Source organism: Colletotrichum abscissum (assembly GCF_030869225.1).
Source record: "Colletotrichum abscissum strain IMI 504890 chromosome Unknown Scaffold_91.1, whole genome shotgun sequence".
In the NCBI taxonomy this organism is placed as follows: Eukaryota; Fungi; Ascomycota; class Sordariomycetes; order Glomerellales; family Glomerellaceae; genus Colletotrichum; species Colletotrichum abscissum.
Window position 1 is genome coordinate 1 of NW_026850538.1, and position 18,801 is coordinate 18,801.

At 54.6% G+C, this 18,801-nt stretch overlaps 7 protein-coding genes across 7 annotated transcripts; 1 reads left to right on the plus strand and 6 right to left on the minus strand.

Moving 5' to 3' along the window:
* Positions 1-211: 211 nt before the first annotated feature.
* CABS01_16308 (2-isopropylmalate synthase) lies at positions 212-2,317 on the minus strand (the record flags this gene model as incomplete). Its single annotated transcript, XM_060549639.1, has 4 exons — positions 212-364; positions 428-2,005; positions 2,074-2,218; positions 2,310-2,317. 4 exons carry the CDS (start codon positions 2,315-2,317, stop codon positions 212-214), a joined length of 1,884 nt encoding a protein of 627 aa, XP_060389491.1.
* A 2,781-nt stretch (positions 2,318-5,098) lies between these two features.
* On the minus strand, positions 5,099-6,991 carry CABS01_16309 (ferric reductase like transmembrane component; the record flags this gene model as incomplete). The annotated part of the gene is made up of 1 exon (XM_060549640.1): positions 5,099-6,991. The coding sequence occupies one exon, from the start codon at positions 6,989-6,991 to the stop codon at positions 5,099-5,101; it is 1,893 nt and encodes a 630-aa protein (XP_060389492.1).
* Positions 6,992-8,677: 1,686 nt separating this feature from the next.
* Positions 8,678-8,977, minus strand: CABS01_16310 (uncharacterized protein; the record flags this gene model as incomplete). The annotated part of the gene is made up of 1 exon (XM_060549641.1): positions 8,678-8,977. The coding sequence occupies one exon, from the start codon at positions 8,975-8,977 to the stop codon at positions 8,678-8,680; it is 300 nt and encodes a 99-aa protein (XP_060389493.1).
* Positions 8,978-11,543: 2,566 nt separating this feature from the next.
* On the minus strand, positions 11,544-12,190 carry CABS01_16311 (uncharacterized protein; the record flags this gene model as incomplete). The annotated part of the gene is made up of 3 exons (XM_060549642.1): positions 11,544-11,867; positions 11,901-12,050; positions 12,098-12,190. The coding sequence occupies 3 exons, from the start codon at positions 12,188-12,190 to the stop codon at positions 11,544-11,546; spliced, it is 567 nt and encodes a 188-aa protein (XP_060389494.1).
* Positions 12,191-13,140: 950 nt separating this feature from the next.
* Positions 13,141-13,883, plus strand: CABS01_16312 (uncharacterized protein; the record flags this gene model as incomplete). Its single annotated transcript, XM_060549643.1, has 3 exons — positions 13,141-13,196; positions 13,259-13,316; positions 13,506-13,883. 3 exons carry the CDS (start codon positions 13,141-13,143, stop codon positions 13,881-13,883), a joined length of 492 nt encoding a protein of 163 aa, XP_060389495.1.
* A 298-nt stretch (positions 13,884-14,181) lies between these two features.
* CABS01_16313 (tRNA wybutosine-synthesizing protein) lies at positions 14,182-15,483 on the minus strand (the record flags this gene model as incomplete). The annotated part of the gene is made up of 2 exons (XM_060549644.1): positions 14,182-14,724; positions 14,908-15,483. The coding sequence occupies 2 exons, from the start codon at positions 15,481-15,483 to the stop codon at positions 14,182-14,184; spliced, it is 1,119 nt and encodes a 372-aa protein (XP_060389496.1).
* Positions 15,484-17,569: 2,086 nt separating this feature from the next.
* On the minus strand, positions 17,570-18,616 carry CABS01_16314 (phosphoadenosine phosphosulfate reductase; the record flags this gene model as incomplete). The annotated part of the gene is made up of 1 exon (XM_060549645.1): positions 17,570-18,616. The coding sequence occupies one exon, from the start codon at positions 18,614-18,616 to the stop codon at positions 17,570-17,572; it is 1,047 nt and encodes a 348-aa protein (XP_060389497.1).
* Between the last annotated feature and the right edge of the window lie 185 nt (positions 18,617-18,801).

Sequence of the window (18,801 nt, forward strand, 5' to 3'; positions counted from 1 at the left end):
GGGGGGGGGGGTGGGGGGAAGACCCCTCGGCCATGCTGCCACATCACCGGCCATCGACATAGTATCATCTCATCATACATGCCATTCATTTATCCTTTTGTTTTGTGACTATCTCTCTTCCCCCCTGGATATGCATTTTGAACCAAACTTTTCTCATGTCCCTATATGCTTGAAAAACAAAACAATAACCTGTTGCCCTATAGCCCTTCCCTTACAAACCGTTCGCCTTCTCTTCCAAGACGGACACAACATTCGGTACTTCGCCGTTGGTTCCGTTCGTTGACTCGAGGTCCAGCTCCTGGCTCATGGATCTCGAGGGAATGGGCTTGCCAATGATGGGGCTACCGGGGCGGCTGCCGACGAACTGTGAATTCGATTATTAGTACTCGACTACACCATGTAAAGATGTACAGTGGATTCGACTTACGTTGCTAGCGGCACTCAACAAGGCCGTCAAAGAACTCTGGACCACATCCTCGTGGATACCGATACCCCAGTACTTCTGCTTGGTGCCCGTGGCCGTGCACTCAATGTACGTGGCGGCCTTGACATCACGACCGGCACCAATGGCGTGCTCCTTGTAGTCCTCGACGTCCAGGGTGACGCCCACGCTCTTGAGGGCGTTGGCCAAGCTGGAAATGGGACCGTTTCCGCGGCCGCGCAGCTTGTACTCCTTGCCGTCGATGGAGACGACGCCCTCAAACACACGCTTGAGGTTCTTTGTGTCCTGGGTCTTGCCGGGCTGGGGCGGCGCAGGGGACTGCGAGCGGTCGGGCGCGATGCTGTAGTCGACAATGGTGAAGCGCGGGTTGTCACGGAGGTAGTACGTCGACTCGAATAGGTCCGTGATCTCGTCCGAGAGGAGCTCGCGACCGAGCTGGTCGGCCTTGTCCTGGACGACCTTTGAGAAGGCGACTTGCAGGCCACGGGGGAGGTCGAGCTGGAGCTTGCGCAGGATGATCCAGGCGGCGCCGCCCTTGCCGGACTGGGAGTTGACGCGGATGATGGCCTCGTAGGTGCGGCCAATGTCGGTGGGGTCGAGGGGCAGGTAGGGGATCTGCCAGTGCTCGTCGTTGGACTTGACGGTCGACTCGCGGACCTGGAAGCCCTTCTTGATGGCGTCCTGGTGGGAGCCGGAAAAGGCGCAGACGACGAGGGAGCCGCCGTAGGGGGCGCGGGGGTGGACGGGGATCTTGTTGCAGACCTCGACCATGTCGATGACGCGGTTCAGGTCCGAGAAGTCGACGTTGGGGTGGACGCCCTGCGTGTACAGGTTCAGGCCGAGAGTGACGAGGTCCACGTTTCCGGTGCGCTCGCCGTTACCAAAGAGGCAGCCCTCGACACGGTCGGCGCCAGCCATCTGGGCCAGCTCTGCGGCGGCAACAGCGCATCCGCGGTCGTTGTGGGGGTGAAGGGAGACGGCGATCTTCTCGCGCTCGGTGACGTTTCTGCAGAAGAACTCAATCTGATCGGCGTAGACGTTGGGGGTGGACATCTCGACGGTGGCGGGGAGGTTAAAGATGATGGGGACCTCAACGGTGGGCTCCCAGGCGGCCTTGACGGCCTCGCAGATGCGGACGACGAACTCGGGGGAGGTGTCGGAGAAGGTCTCTGGGCTGAACTCGAACTGCCAGTTTGTGCCGGACTGCGAAGGGTCGTCCTTGGTCAGGGAGCGCACCAGCTTGGCGCACTTGACGGCGAGCTCAACGCTCTCGTCCTCGCTGAAACCAAACACTACCCTGCGGAAGCACTCGCTCGTCGCGAGATAGATGTGGACGATGGCGTTCTTGGCACCCTTGAGGGACTCTACTGTCCTCCTGATGAGGTCCTCACGGCAGGGGGAGAGGACTTGGAGGTATACATCGTCGGGGATGGCGCCGGGGGTCTCGATGAGGCGACGGGTGAAGTCGAAGTCGGTTTGCGAGGCAGAGGGGAAGGATACTTCGATTTCCTTGTAGCCCAAGTCGCACAGCATCTTGAAGTAACGCCATTTCTCGTCACCGTTCTGTGTAAGGGGTCCATATTAGTGCCACCGCTTCGAGACATTTGGAGGGGGCCGCGGAGCAGACATACCATTGGGTCAACCAAGCTCTGGTTGCCATCGCGCAAGTCGGTCGACAGCCAGCGCGGGGCTTTCGTGATGGTCTTGGAGGGCCATTGACGGTCCGGGAGGTTCAGAGCCGGGAAGGGCTTGTACTTCTTCCACGGTTCCTTGAGCCTGGCATCAGAGCAAGGTTAGTCTGAAATCTCCAAGGCGATTTTGTGTCGAGTTCATCGTCTGATTTTTGGGCGGCAATTGAGTCACCTACATGGGCATCTTGGGCGAGTGCGGGGCAGATTTTCAGGTCGTGATCGGAGGGGCGGATCTGGTCCTGGTGGGATGGCGTCACAGTCTGATTTGGGGAAAACAGGTGAGAGAGAGAGAGTATCTTGACCAGCGGGAAGAAGTAAAAGGGCCAGAAGCTAAAGAGGGTATTTGTAGAAGAACAGTCGATGTGATTGTAATTCAGAGTCAGGGGTGGAAGGGAAGGATAGGAAAGGAAAAAGTGAATTGAGTCACAAAGTTCGTAGTCGCAAAGATCCGGGGACTACGAGCACGGAGGACGTGGAGAGCCATGGCCGGCACCCCCCCCCCCCCTCTCCTCCACCATAAACGGCATTAAGGGAAGGGAACAGCCCAAAGGTGTATGCATGTACCTCACACGCTGCCTATGATCAAATCTCTCGCTATTACTTTTATGTTGTTTTGGCTTTTTGCTTTGCTGGATTGGATGGAATCTTGTCATTAAAGCGGCCATTTGCATGTCTAGACTTTCCCATCACTCCACTTACTGCCGTTGCCTGTCACTGTATGGCACAACTAAACGCACCTAGAAGGCTTCAATCCCGTCCCGCATGCCGGCCGGGGAAAACAGTACAAGGCACCATCAAGGCAAGTTTTCAACTCATTGGATGGATGTACATGCAGTCTGCTCTTTCCCGCAGCGCAGGGCCGCAAATCGGTGCCCAGCTCCCTCGCATTGGACGAAGGCAGTTGCACCAGCCGCAATTGCCAAATCGATTTTTTTTTTTTTCACTTCTCTTAACCCAAAGTAAAAAAATCTTTTTTACTTTTTTTACCCTCCTTCGCCCTTTCTCCAAATTCAATGTCAAGGCGGGGCAACGCCCGTGCCCACAGACCCCACATTACGCCCTCTGGGACGCCCTCTAAACGACATTCAACGGTTCTTATTGGCTGGTGCCACCGGTTGCGGATGGCGGGGTTGAAAGTTGCGCAACAGCAGGTGGGCAGCAACCGTCCACGGCGGGCAGGCACGCTGGACACCCAGCAATGCTGTCATCGCGGCCAATTGTAGAGCAAAACGGCAATTACTCGGCCGTCACACCAACAGTTGTCTGCATCTACCCAAGTAGGTACCTTATGTAAGGTGTTCGGAAATCTATCAATTCCGCTCTGGCCTTCGTCTGATTTCTTCATCGTGATAGAGGCTGCATGACCTGACTCGTTCTCTCCATCTTGGGTAGGTACTCGAAGAAGACGGTCACGCCTTGTAAAGCTCGGCCGCACAATGCCCTTCCAGAACAATTGGAACCCCCTACAGCTACAAGCTCGCTGTTCAATCTGAAAGCCAGATATGATAATAAACAGTCGTTGAACGTATGCCGAACCTAACCGGCCGTGTAATCCAAGCCCATCTCCGAACATCGCTCGCAAAATTACTCAAGTTTTCCGCAAAAACCCCACGGTCAACTTATCGTGTGCCAGGTGGTGGCCCGGAAAGAAGTCGGTGATGGGGCGGACGGGTCCACTACGCTCTTAGTCCCGGCCGATGACCGGCTCGGTTTGCATCGCACGTCCAAACTCCCCTCACCGCGACTCTCTCCACGATCGATGAGGCTGATCGATGCAGCCAAACTTTCCAATGGGAGAGGTTGGATTTGACTTGATGCGGCTGACTCGGAGCTTCAGACTTCTGGAGTCTCTCCAAAAAGCCGATGGTTTCCAGAGGTCGTTGGTTGAAGAGGTGATTTGCGATCTGGGATATACAACACGCCCCTTCCCCACAGACGGTACTTGATACGGTACCTAGTCATCATCTTCCGCCTTAAGAGATGAGAGTAATCCTGAAGCCCTCCTCAAATATGCGACCTCGACTCCCAATGTAATTCCCTACTCCAACTACAAGAATTTGGCAACGCAGCACACATCATCTTCCAGGTTTCGATGGTGATGAAAGCAGCCACTCTTGTGTCACTCCAGCCGTTTGGCAAACTTGGCCACGCCAGCTCCGTCATGGGCTGAGTCACAGCTGAACCAGATGTCTCAAACTCCGCACATCCACTTGCGACTTCCTCATTCGAGAAAGTCGTAGGTGGCCAGCAACGTCGTCTAGCAAGTGTCACCCCAGGCACCATGAGAATCAGAATGCGGAGTAGGTAGCTGAGAAGCCGCTTTCCGATGTCTTCTTTCAGTGCACGTACTCCGTATACTGTTGTTAACTGAGAAGGCGTACAGCAACGGGGACTAGGGTACGTTGAGAATTGATAACAGCTTCGTCACGTTATCTAGGGTGTACATGAGGTCACGCAATGGTCATTGGGAAGCGAGAAGTTTGTTTGAAATCCGATTGACGTCTTCGTCTAAGTAGGTCTATCTTCATGACAGGCGGATGCTATTTACAACGACAGGGCCACATCGATCTGCTGCTTTGTCTCGCAGTGGGAGATGTGCTCTGCGTGTGGGGGGATATATACGTCCAACAATTAGACAAAATGTCTTCCCAGAAAACCTGGGGAGACCAGAAAAAACTGCCCGAGGCAACCAGCGACAGAAAGTGCGTCCAGAGTCCACCTTTCCATCTCATGTGTTCAGCCCCAAAGAGTTGGTGTGTGAAATATGTACACAGTTAGAAGAGAGCGAGCCATTAGAGACAAGGCATCGGCCGTGAGAAGCATGTCCATGTCGATCTGATCCTGATGATCCGCAAAAAAAGAGATGGTAAAAAACACTGCGCTTTTCCCCGCTTGGTACCGTTGACGCCCAAAGATTTGAAAATCATGTCCACTTCGGATCTTTCGTGGGGTATCTTTCTTCTTTCTACCACGTGAAACTCTCCTCCACAAAGTCAACCACTGTGCCCTCGTCTTGCACCTCTCTCACCGCAGATCTCACGTCATCAGCGAGAGCACCGGGGCCGCAGATGTGGACGCACATGGCGCCCTGCTGCTCCGACACCTCACGCTTCATAATCAGAGGAATGTTGGGGCGGCCAGGGAACATCTGGACTGTGTTGGATGCCGAAACAATCTGTTGAGAGTTCTGAGGGCGAGTGATGTATAGCTGGATACGGAGGATGTCCTTTCGGTTGGGGAGGCGAAGGATAGTATCCATCCAGGGACGAACCCACTCGAGAGCTTCGTAGTCACGGACGATCCAGACGAGGGTGATGCGTCTCGTGGCAACGCTGCCGTTGTTGTAGCCATCGATGAGGGGCTTGAGGTAGGAAATACCGTGAGTGATGCCAGTAGCGCCGGCGAAGAGGACCGCGTGACCATACGAGTCGAGCGAGTGATGGCCACTGTAGGGACCTTCAACGCAAGCCTTCATGCGAATAGCGCGGTCACCGCTCTGGCGGGCAACGTTGTAAAGATCACGAGTGAAGCCACTCTGAGCACCGATAATGAAAGAGATGGAGGTCGTTGTGTTCTTCTTGTCAATGGCAGTGAGCGTAGCCTTCTCCTCGTCCACTCCAAGAGGCAGCGAGCGGTGGTCAGGAATATGCTCAACCCAGCCGATGGAGAAGGGGTGGCAATCCCAGGGGCGGATGTCCTTGAATCTCAGGTAGGCGTGAGTGCCAGGCTTGACGTCGACGTAGCGAGGAAGGTTCATGGTGACACGAGTGCACTCGCCAGGAACGGCCTCGACAATGGCATCGGTGGTACCGCGGTCAGACCAGTTCATGTAAGCGACACGAACAATGCGGGCCATACGCTCAAGGAACCAGAGAATGAAGATAGCAATCATCCAGGGGAGTTGAGGAAGGCCACCCGCAAGACCAGCGACGGCGCAGTGGATGTAGGTCATCAGGAAGATGAAGAATGCGAGGATGATGTGGACGTTGAGGAAAGTCTCGTAGAAGGCGTGGCGAACGGGCGAGAACGACAAGATCATGATGACAATGAGAGCGAGCGTACCAGCCATGCCCGAGCCAATGAAGAGCTCGTTGGACATCCTATGCCAAACGCCATCCCATCCGCTGTCGGCGATCTGGACAATCAACCAGGCAATAGTGTGAAGGACAGCCTCGATGACAGACATGCGGCCAACCCATCGGTGAAGAAGGTTGTAGGTGTCGAAGCTAACGTGAAGCATGCCGATCAACGGGTTGTTGCGGCCGGCAAGAATGATGAGCGGCACCATGTTCACGACGGAGAGTGTGCCGGAGCGACCACGGAGTTCGGCGCAGAAAGAGTACAGGTTGGCATTCTCCCAGTTCAGGAAGAACATGTAGATCATGTTGCTGGCGATATAGAATCCGAGGATGACGCTGTGCATGCGAGAAGGCAAGGTGCCGATGCCGATAGCGCTCGAGAGCTTGATCTCCTTGTTGTGGCGCTTGTTCCAGAGAGGGGCGTACATGAGATGTTTCTTCAAGCTGGGCATCCAGTTCCACTGAGCCGTCTTCCAGTAGTTTTGCCTCTCACCCTCAACCGACATGGCCGAGACATGACGAAGCTGGGCCCAGAGGATACGGCTGATGGTGATAACCAGGACGACAATTGCCATTCCACCAAAGCTAGCCCAGAGCATGTCCTTGAACAGCATGTTGACGGGCTGGTTTACACCAGCAAGGTTGGAGTGGTAAGGAGAGATGGTGGAGGTGGCCTCAGCCGCCCCCGTTGTGGCAGCGGCATGAGCACGTTGTTGAAGGATCTGGGTGGGGATAAAATCCGCCACCAGGCCGGCGATCCTGCGCCGGTGAGAGTCCATCTGGTCGGATGTGTTGTTTGTGTTTGCTGTAAATCTTAAAAGTCGAGTACGAAAGGTGAAGGAGTGTTCGTTTCTCCCGAGGACGTGAGCTAGATAGCCTCGTTTGGTTGGGCTAGGCTGAATTGCTAGAACGGTCCGGCAGGCGCGAGAGCGAGAAGTCAGACTGTTATCGAGAAGGGCCGTTCGGCTACAATGTCATTGTGCTTCGGGACGAGAGCGGAATGACAAAGAAAGAACGGGGATAGCAGGCCTGTTCCGAATAAGTGAAGCGGAAGCCTTTGTAAGTATCAGCACAGTGTCGACGGTGACGTGTGATGAGTCGAGGTACTGCAGGAGACCGAGTCACTGAGGAATGCGTCCAACCTCGAGGTGAGTGATGTGCGAAAGCTGAATGACGGAACGTCAAGTCAACCAGGGGAATTAAAATCCGGATAGTCGTTGCGTCGATACCCTTGTGCTGATCGTTTGCCTGGAAGCGAGGGCGGTCGGTGTATTGGCGATCCAAATGAGGTCAAGGTCGATCTGAATCTGGCCGAGCAGCAGCCGGTTGAACAAATTGAGAAAAGGCAGGTGGCTGAAGTTGACGTATGAGAAGACGGGGGGACGAAGCAACGTCAATATATTGTGCGTCTCTCAGGTGGTCCTTCGCAGTATCTCGTGCCGCGTCCTTTTCGGAATCGAGGAGCCGGAATCCCTTTTGTCGAGTGTGGAGAAGTTGAGCAGGTGAATGATGGGGATTTTCAAAAAAAAAAGCTGAAATGCCCGGATTTGCTGGATTGCTGGATGACGAAAATGAAGTAAAACAAGACAACGGAGACGTTGAAAATGTCTTGAATGTGATGCGTAGCGCGAGCTTTTTTTGGTTGTCTTGGAATGAGAGAAAAAACGAGTGTACACCGCCGCTGACGGAGTTGGATTGAATGGGAAAGAATGGGCGTGGGTTTGTTCGATATTCGAAGGCAGGACCGAGCGCTGATTTGCCGAAAGGGAGGGGAAGGGGGTGTGTGATCAACAAGCGAGGATTCTCACGTGGTTTTAGTGAATGTGGAAAATGTTTTCAAGGAAGGTGCAAACGGTGCAAAAGAGCAAGAAAAAGAGCGTGAGGGAAGGAAGGTGCTGTGAGGGTGGTGATGTGGTTGTAAGTTCCAGAGTGAGGTTGGAAGGGTCGGGTTCAACGGTTGTTGTTTCCGTTTTTGCCTGGCGTTTGGTGGGTGGTGTTCGTCCAATGACCTCAGATGTTCAGCTCCCCCTGCTGTATGTTTCGCGCTCTCTGCTCTTTCTTTCGTTGCTCAGTCCTTTGTTCCTCGAAACAAGTCCAAATCGGTATCCACCAAAGAAGAAGAATACGTGTAACGTCGTCGAGTGTTGTCCAGCCTCTCTTTTGCAAAGAAGAAAAAATAGTCGAATTCCAGAATTCCAGTCGAAAGCGAACCGTCTCACCGAAAGGAGACCGAAGAGAGTCAGCGTGACAACGGGCGAGGAGAAACAGAGAGTGGTTGGGATCACCGGGCGTGGAGAGGGCGATTAAGGTACTTTAAAGAGACTGGCTGGGACGGGCCATGAAGGACCTCCTGCGAGCCACGACGGGGCCGGGGGGCCCACGGTAGCGCCGCCGAGAGGCTCCTCTCCTCCTACTAGGTAGGCGTTGGCTCCTCTTGGGGCGGCCTGGACTGGATTTTCTGGGCTCTAGCTGGGAAGGGCAACATGGTCCATTCCCAATTCCCCCTGGATCTGAGGTGGCGTGCAAGGGCAAAACGGGAATGACTGGATCGACTGGACCTCACAGCCCACGCTTGACTGGTTTCTGCCAGCTTCTTGTTCATCTATTCGCAGGTACACGCAGGCTCCAGCACTCCGAGCTGGCTTCGGCAAGTATCCGTTACCAAACCAGGATACAGATACAGACAGATACGGGGACTCCTCTGCGCCAATAACCTGCCGAGCATTCTCACGAACGAGACGAGGAACCAAGGTCGGGCATGGCATGGTATGGCACAGCTTGGTACCTGCGTGGCCCTCACATATACGGTGCGCTAGCCATGTACCCCTTTTCCACTCCGCGGCTACGTGCGACTGCCTTGTCAGCTTGATACCGATTCCAGTCCTACCACCTCAACCGTATAGAGTACTACAGACACGCAATTCTCAACTCAATGGTCAAAAAGAGGAGCAAATCCAAGGGTACCAAGACCACATCTGCCCACCGAGCCGTCAGTCTAACCCTATTCCGATCCTATGGTTGCTAGAATGGAATCACTGCGCCTTGCACATCGACCCACGTACCGGTGTTGCTCATGCCAGTGCCAACTGATGACCCCGGCGGAGATGGCGAATGGAGCACGGAAAGCAAGTCAATGATGCAGGAACAGGAACAACCCAGGAAAGCAAAGGGACTTCGCACTTTGTGCAAGACTGAGGTGAGAGTGGGATAAAAGGAGGGGGTCATGGCCAGCGGTCAAGAAGAGGCAAGTCGCTCACGGTGAACGCAGGGATGTCACTGACGGGGGGATACGTACACAAGCACTTTATTCTGTACACACAGGGACAGGCTCTGTGGGAGTCGATCCCTGGTCGCCAATCATTGAGATCCAGTGTTGCCGTTCGCTGAGGCTGAAGGGATGGCCCCTGGCTGCTCGGCCGTGTTGATTACCATGATTTTCATTCGCTTCCCTCGTCTCTCGACAATCCGATACCTTAATTGTTCTTCCGGGGGGCCATTCATCGTCAAGTCTTTATCTTGGGACGGGTGGAATGCTGAGGGATAAGATGCTCTCTCCTTCATCGTCAAATCTCATGCCGCAAATGGTCTCACCCTACGCCTCGGTCATCCCAAAATCAGGGACTTGGGGTCCTCAGGGTCTACGGGTCAGTGGGAACAAGGTGTGCTCGCTGCACAACTGCAGACTCTGTTGAAAGTTCATGGCTCAGTAACTCAGGACACCGCTGCAACTGGCCATTGCAGGTCCCTTGGCTTCTCCTGGGAGATTCCGCCGAGCCATCGTTCCTGGGCAAACACGCAGTCTGAATGGTCGAGTGTTTCCAGGCTTTTCGCCATCTTCCTGACCCCTGAGTGATTTGACTGGTCAAAATCACTTCTTGGGCTTGCCAGTGTGGCAGCGTTGCTGACTGGACTGCGTCTCTCAGAGGGCTTGACAGCCAGCCAAGGGGCCCTCATCCAGGGGCGAACAGACACAGCCTAGGAAACGACAGGGGAAGAGACCGGACGAACAAGGATGCGGGCTCGGGTGAACACTCGCCCTCGACCTATCGGCTAGTGCCAGCTGGACCAGTTCGCGCAAGATGCCAAGCACAACAACCAATCCTTCTCATTAACAGCTGCTGATTTGCTGCTTATCTCTCATGGGTCCGACTGAACCTGAACTCAACATGTCTCCTCAGCTTCGCAGATGGCACAAAGCTGTAGCAATTCTCGACTTGCACAGAAGATCCACTAAAGTGACCGAACACGACGGGGTTTTGGGGTCTCTTCTGGGCCTCTCATCCACCGTCCAACAAGGCCTCCTCTGCCCAGCCGCCAAGGAACACGTTGAGATGAACGAAAAGAAATTCCAATCATTGGCTGGGCCACCGACTTTTCAACCCAAAAGATCCCGTGGTTCCCTTCGTGGTCTCGTCTTGGTGACCCCATGAGCCGACCGTTGGAAACGACTCGTCTAGCCGGCCAGTGTCTCCAAGGCCAGAGACAATATTGATCATGTACTCATCCGTTAGGATTCCCGTTGGTGCCCATCAGTTATCCGCATCTTCGGGTCCTGTTTGGCGCCAGGCTTGATCTGGTTCACTGAGTTGAGATCCAAGCCGAGACCAAAGGCGTTCGGTCCAGCGCCACGAGGTCACCAACACAGGCTACTCTCGATTCTGCGTACTAGTGTATCAGAAGGCATCCGGATTCCGATGTGGTGTGGAACGGTGACACAGACATTGTCCAGAAACGGGGTCATAAGATGCGCAGCTATCGTCGTATCCATTTAGGACCCAACCATTTTCCTCCCTTCCGGAATTCTGGAAGAGACGGCAACTGACGCTCGGGTGATGACGAACTGATGGGTGTCCAAAGGAGGAGGGAATTCCCAAAAGAAGTTCGAAAGCCAGATCCACCATCCACTCATTGCTCAAGCTGTCTGAGCATGTGAATCAGCCCTCGTCAAAGTCATTAATCCACGTCTCAGGCATAATGCTATGCCGTCCCTCTCGGCCGATTCTGCCGTGGCATTCACCTGACGTTCCGTGATACCGCTCCGGAGGTTGCCGTGCTCTCAGCTCATCAACCAAACTATCAAGTAATCTTCTTCCTTTTGCCACGACTGACATCAACGATATCCCTATCTCGTCTCCCCTGCTAGTTGCAGCTTGCAACTTGCAGCCGAGGGATCGTAATCGAACATTAGTCGGATCTCCAGCACTACTAAGTCTAGAGCCATCCAGTCGGCTGTTGGACAGATATTATCTACCCCTCAATAAATTTTAGACTCATACGCTTGTCATTGAGGATTCCTGTCACGGCTGCAGCTCGCGGAGCCTGTGTGGTCTGTCAGGAGTCAAAGCTCGGTCTGATCTTGATAGCAATCAACGCTTTCGGCATAGGGCACCCCGGCCTTCGCATGGCCCCCGAACAGTTACCAAGCAAAAAAGCCAAGATACATAGTAGAGTGTATTCACAATGGACTCCATCGGCGACGGAGCGACGAGCCGACTGGGTAAACCATCCCACGTTCTCGTCTCCTTCAAACCACCAGCGAATTTTCTTCAATCGCGCCTTGGGACCTCGCAATTCTCGTCCAGCCGCATACAAATTGCGGGATGTGACGGCGTAGCCGTGCCCGCCGGGGTTCCAGCTCAGTTCAGCGGGGAGTCCCTGTTAAGCGTCGTTGCAAACAAATTAACACATCCGAACATCCTGGCACTTGGCCTCGGAGCCAGATTCCGTATAGAGGCGTCTTCCCTCCTTCCAGGGCCAGGCTCCCAGGTTCAACGTCCACCATGGGTACTTGGCATCCTCGCAACCGCCTGGCCGGGTCGACCAGATGGGCCTCAGTGTCTAGAGGGGCCGAGGGGATTCTGCGAGGGAGGCAAGCCGCCCGCTACAAGGCGCCAGCAACCTGCCAACATGCCTGGGAGGTCTGGGAGGAGGCCTGGAAGACTGCAGACGTGCGGTGGGTGAAGAGGGGACGCCCCCATGAAGTCATTTGCTTGTTCGGTGACCTATCGTTTCAACGATATTGCAGGCCCCGTCCGCTTCAGGTGAGCGTTGGCATGCATTAGCACACAAACGCGTGCAGATGAAGCCGAGATATTCGGACGGTTCGTGAGATTTGTCCAAATTTCCTCATTTTCACTCGTCACTTTAGTCTCTATCTGTATTCGTACGCAGATGCTTCTCTTTCGCAACTAGCCCCTCATCACGATAGGTATCTTCTCCTTCCTTTTTCCCTTGCCGCCCTCTTGGCGCCGGGGCATGCACATTTCCACATCCATCCTGGGCTCAGTGACAACCCAACGCAGAGGGAGTTCGTGGGCGCTTCTGCTCCGCACGTCTCATGGATCTGACCGAGATAGCCGTCCTATCTCAATCTTGATGAACCAGATAGCGAACTTGGATATCCCCATCTGCCAACTCCGCCTATCTGTTGACTGCGATCCTTGAAACAAGATGGGATGATGAAATACCTGGCCCAAGGGCCGCGCGTGGTAGGAGCGCGGGGGTCACTGTGGATGCGGCCCAGAGGTTACGGAGATAGTGCTCGCCTCCAAAAGCTTCCAGAACAATGTTCAGAATCTGCGTATTGTGGGTAAGGCGGTTTGGAATATGAACAATGAGGAATCGGTACCAGCCCGCAACAGCTGCCCGAAATCTCAAGGCGTCTTTCTGGCTTGTGGCCCGAAATCCCGCTTGCCGTCTGTTCATGTCTTATGTAAGCACACCACGCCAGGGATCCAGCAAGATGGCATAATCCTTGGTGGTCCGTGTCTGGCTGATGACTAAGGTCGCGGAACATGATGTCTGTCACGTGCACCTTCGCCGGCCCATCGGAGCTTGCAGCTTGACGACCGACTGTCACGGTCCGGAAAATTCCATACCATCACGGCCAAACATTCAAATCACCTCTCCAGCCATTGAGGCCGCAATCATGGGTGCCAGCGAGTCAAAGCCGTCCTCCAGCACGCCTCCACACTTGTGGAAGGCGTAAGTTCTTTCCAATTGCCCCCCTTTCGCAGAATCCGTCGGCTGATCCAAGATTCGCGCAGCAGCTCGCCGAGCGGCATCTCCCACGACCTCGTCGAGTCCCTGCAGACCAGCCATGAGGTAAATACTGCCTCCTCTACATAAACCGGAACACCTCCGATAAAAAGCTCTACATCAAATTCCCAACCGGAGCCTCGTCCTCCGCCTCGACCTTTTCCATCTGTCCTTCATCCCTCCCCCCCTTGGCGCATCTATTCCCTCAAGAAGCCAAAGATCCAATAGCTAACCTCTCGCGCTAAAACAACACAGACTGATGCATCCCGCACGCAACTCACCGAGATCCAAATTCAGCGCCGCGTCGCCGAGGAGCTGAAACGCCTCCAGGCCAAAGAGTCAGAGGCCCTCCGCCTCGCCCACGACAAGATCGCTACCGAAGACAAGCCCGCGCCCGAGGGCCAGCGCAGCCACGAGAGCGTCAAGAAGGAGGTCGAGGCCCTGCGCGCCAAGCTCGCCGAGCGCAAGAAGGTGCGCGATTTGCCCGAGGCGGTTGAGACGGCGCGCGGCAACGTCGTGCGGTGTCTGCGGGATAATGACCGCCGGCCGCTCGATTGCTGGCAGGAGGTCGAGGCTTTCAAGGAGGAGGTGAAGCGGTTAGAGAAGGGGTGGGTTGAGAAGATTGTCTCGTGAGTTGGATGAGGGAAGATGGGGATTGTTGAGACCCTCTCTGGGTCTGCCTTTGTAAACAGTTGGAGACCGTTGGGAGAGGACGGTTTCCTTATTTGCGTTTTTTGTGAGCCACTAAGGGGGTTTGAGAGATACGCTGGATCAAGAAGAGAAGAAATAGGGCAGTAGAACGTGAAAGTGTAACAACATGCTACTGGCGGGCAAATCATACAAGAGAGAAAAAAGTGTATAGATGGCGAATGAATCTTGGTTCACATCACAAGCTCCCCCCTAAACGGAAGTCTTTATTTTTGTTTATTCTTCATATCTTGGTCAGCAGCTCTATCGGGCCTTGGTCCTCTGACGGAGCTTCCTGCTGTTGCGTCTTCAACCTAGCAGCCAATACCTCCTCCTTCCGCCGCAGGCCCTCAGCCCTCTTCCTCTCCCTCCTGGCGTCGGCGTCCTCCCACGCGGCGCCGCCCTCGCCTGTCTTTGGCGGGGGGCCGGCGACGGCCTCCTGCAAGGCGGTGCGGAACCGCGCGATGCGGGCGGCGTTTTCTACGAAGCGCTCGTTGGCGATGTGGAGCAGGTCGCGGAGGTAGTCTGGCGTGACGGTGCAGTGCCGACGTGCGCTGCTGCCTTCGGCGGCGTCTTCATCGACGTAACCGATTAGAGATTCAAGAGCGAGACCCATTGTTCTTACGCCTACCATTGGTGTCACGGGTGATGACGACAAGGCTTCGTCTTCGCCTTGCGATGCGGTGGGGAGGAGGTTCAGGGCGCCGCTTTCGCGGAAACCTGCTGCGAGGGCGCATTTGAGGAGGAGCTGGGCGTGAGGTAGAGATGCTGTGAGGACGTGGAGGATCTATGCAGGGGAGGTGTATGTCAGTCGTGTGAGTCTTGTTGCTGCGCAGGCTACGTGTGAAAGGAGGGATGTGTCTCTGGGGTGACATTGCCTCGGCAGGAGAGGCTAGTGAGGCAAGGTGAGAGTATATGTGTGTGTAAATAAAATCATGCATGAGAGAAAACGGGGGACGGTCTTGCATACCATGGGCTCGAACTTGAAGTGAACAAGCCGCTTCCGTCGCCCAGACTGAGAACGACCCGATACTCCGACAGCCCGTCCTGGTTCTTGCCCTGCTCCTCCTCCCGCGTCTTCATCCACGAGACCAAACAAGCGCAGCAGATCCTCGTCGTTGTCGTGCGATCCGGGAACGGGATCGTGCGATACGAACAGCCACGTGCCTCCGCCTCCCTTTCCTCCGGGTCCAGCTATCGTCTCGAGGGCCGCGGCGGCAGGGGTGTCATCGCCTTCGTTGCCTTGAGAAGATGATGGGGCTACTGCCGCTACTGCTGCTCGCTGGTCCGCTCCTCCCGCCTTACGCCCCTCGAGAAACACGCTGACGCGCCCCGCGCAGCTGCTCGTCGTGACGAAACCGTCGAGGGCGTTGAGCTCGTCAATGAGCTCGCGGATACCGACGTCCACGGACCCCTTGGGCGAGGCGTCGGTGTACTCTGCATCGGGCACGCTGAGCTGTTCCAGGATCTTGTGTTTACGGGTGGTGAAGGTTGCCGGTGGGACGGGCAGGTGTTGGTGTCCTTGGTTCTTCTGCTGCGGTGCCATGGCGCTCTTCCTCTTGTGACCCTGGGGCAAGTTGGGCTTGGTAAACTACCTATGCGACTTGGGCTTGGATATTTTGTAGTGGGGGTTCCTTCGACGGAGAGGGGTGTGCCTCTCACTCGACCCGGTGGAACAAATCCTTGCTGGCCTCGGGTGGTTCTCTTCTGCAGCTTGACTGATTCGGTCGCTGTGAGATGGAAGAATACGGGGAATTCGGGCGTGTGTTGGGCGTTGAGCTAGTTGTTTTCCTCGACGCTGGGCTGCGTGTAAGTGAAGTCTGCCCGCAGGTTAGACTCATGTGAGATAAAAAAGTGTGCAGTCGTGAGTGCTGTGAGGTACCTCAGCCGTGTGAGTTTGGGACTCTTTACACAGTGCGTCTTCGGGACGAGAGCCGGCGCACCCAAGCTTGTTGTATATTACCCTGCCCTCCGATGCTACCTTGAAGAAATAGTGAACCAGAGAAAGTTCTTATTAAATCAGGTTATCTGGTGCATGTGGTGTTGTGTTTTTAATATATAATCTAACTTGACCGCCGCCACGTCGGTGATCGTTATCCCTAGCTTTGCGTGTATATGCTCATTCATTCGCTCGACGACGCCGGTATCTTGGATGCCCAGAGTCTATGGTATACTGCTCATCGTATGACTGTCACTTCTTGTTTCCTGATTGCGTGCCTGGATCAATACAGGGAAGAGCTCGGGAGAGTCCGAGCATGCGGTTCACTCATTGGGGTCACATCCAGGTAAAATGACTTGGAAATCGCTCATGTCCGTGGTGTCAGCTGATCTCGATGATACTTGCAAGGGCTCTCTGTTACCCTGGTAGCATGTAGCGGGCAAATAATCACTATCCTACGCTCCGTTGTGACAAACGTCGCATATAATAGACAGAGAGGATGACAAGATGGTTAGAAATATCGTGGTGCTTCCCACCTACGAGCAATGCATATCGCCTGAATATCCGTCGATGCCTTGCTTGTGTCCTTGTATCTTATCCTTGGCTTGGTCACTGATGGCGGTTGTTTTGAATATTCATGACGCATAGTGATTGGATGGTAGTGAAATCCCATCAATATTCGTGATAACAAAAATGACCTGGCCATGAACGCAAGGGCGCTTCAAATTTTCTGAAGGTGTCACATTTTCAAACATCACAGTTGGAGAAACTCTTAGTCAAGCAAAGAAAGACAACGTAGCTTGCTTATATATTATGAGACATGCCTTTTGCCTGGGTGACCTTTACTACACATCATTCAAGTTATCCCATCCATTATTCATTTTCGATGAGGAGAACGTAGTAGATTATATTGAAGCTCAATGAGACTCATATTGGACTACTCTTTCGTGTGAGCGAATACTCTATCATGGGCTTGAATCATGGTTCTTGCACGGGTCCCAACGGGTACACCAAGAGCTGCTTGCGACCCAGCTTCATGATCTTTTAGTTGCCTCGATCTGAGCTGGCCAATCAGCTCCAGGCGCTCCAAGATTCCTGCCGTACAATATGATCAAGCGTGCATGGTATCAGATGATATTCTCAGTTTTCTGGAGAACCATATGATTGCGGCAGTGTTATATGAGTAATCCATCGTTGTGGATTTGGGAAGGTGGTCACGAGATGTCACCTGAACCAATCTAGCTGTCAAAATTAAGCTTTGCAGATGACATGTCAGTGGGCTATCTTTGCCACACCAAATTTCACTTGGATTGTGTTATGATCTTAGGATACGCCTTCAGTGTTTCCCACTAATCCTCCGAATGCGGGGTCCCTGTGGGACACAGAGATTAGAGCCTCACCACGTCTCTTTCCTCACTTCACGTCTCACTTAATTAAGATCATCAAGTTTATTGATCGATCGATTGATTCATAATGTCTTTTGCTTATGCTATCTACGAAGTAGAATCGAGTATCCGCTGAATGCGAGATACCACCTGGCCCTTGGCCTGGATTCATCCGGAACGCCTGCATGCTGTCCCTTACCGTCCCTTGATTTTTGTTTCCTCCCTGAACGCCGTCATGCATCATGTATATACAGGTCATTAATAAAAGAAAGCAAGTCCCAAATCGCACCAGAGCCAAAACAACGCTTCTAGATCGATGCGATAGCCTGCTCCTCCTTCTCCGCCTTGACGATGGGCGCGATGGCCGCCTCGCCCTGCTTGGCCGCCTCGGCCGACGACGCGGGGGCGGCGTCCTTGGCCTCGACGGCCTTGCGCTCCATCTCCTCGAGGTACTGCGCGTAGCGCGACTTCTTGTTGTGGATACCGCACTCAGTCTTCTGCTGGCCCTTCCAGCGGCCGGCGCGCTCGTCCTCGCCCTCCTTGACGGGGACGGTGGAGTGCCAGTCGCCGACGGACTTGTAGCCCTGGTCGAGGAGGTCGTTGTAGGGGACGTTGTGGGTCTTGATGTACTCCTGCACCTGCTTGAAGGACCAGCTGGCCATGGGGTTGATCTTGATGACGCCGCGCTCGTCGTCGACCTCGATGATGGGCATCTTGTCGCGGGCGCCGCCCTGGGAGCGGCGGCGGCCGGTAAGGATGGCGGCGACGCCGAGCTCCTGGTAGGCGCGCTGGAGGGGCTCGACCTTGGCGATCCAGTCGTACATCTCGGCCTCGGTCTCCCAGAGCTTGGGACCGTACATGGCCTCGAACTCCTCGGTGGAGGCGACGCCGTAGGGCTTGAAGATGTGGAGGGCGACGTTGGGGTAGCGCTCCTGGATGCGGTCGACGAGGGTGTGGGTCTCCTTGAAGTGGTAGAGGGTGTCGAGGAAGATGAGGTCGACGTTGGCGGCGGAGGGGTTCTCCTTTTGGATCTTGGAGAGCATGTCGAGGGTGACGAGGCCGGTAAGGCCAAAGGCCGTCGACTGGAAAAGGTTGGGGAACATGATCTTTGAGAAGCGAAGGATGTCGAGGGGGTGCATGTTCTCGAGCTGGTCGTTGAGGTGCTTGAGGTGGGGTTGGGTGAGGGAGATCAAGGGGAGCGCGGGGATGGACGACGATGTCGATGAGGCATCGGTGGCGGAACCATATCCGGACTCGACTTCGACACGATCAAGCTTTGCCGCATCGGCGGCGTTCAACCGAGGAGACGACTCGACGGAGGACGTCTGCGTCGTGGGCTCAGCAACGGCAGCCATTGTGTGAGGTTTGTGTATGAGTTGAGGGAGAAGGGGTTTGATGTGTGGTTGCGAGGCACCACGAGTATATGACGAGTAGTGGTTGCAAGAGTGTATGGGTGTTGAAAACCCGGGGTATATTTCACTCGACAAGGCTTTGATCAAGAGACAAGATGGATTAAAGGCAAATGACGCAAGATGCTGAA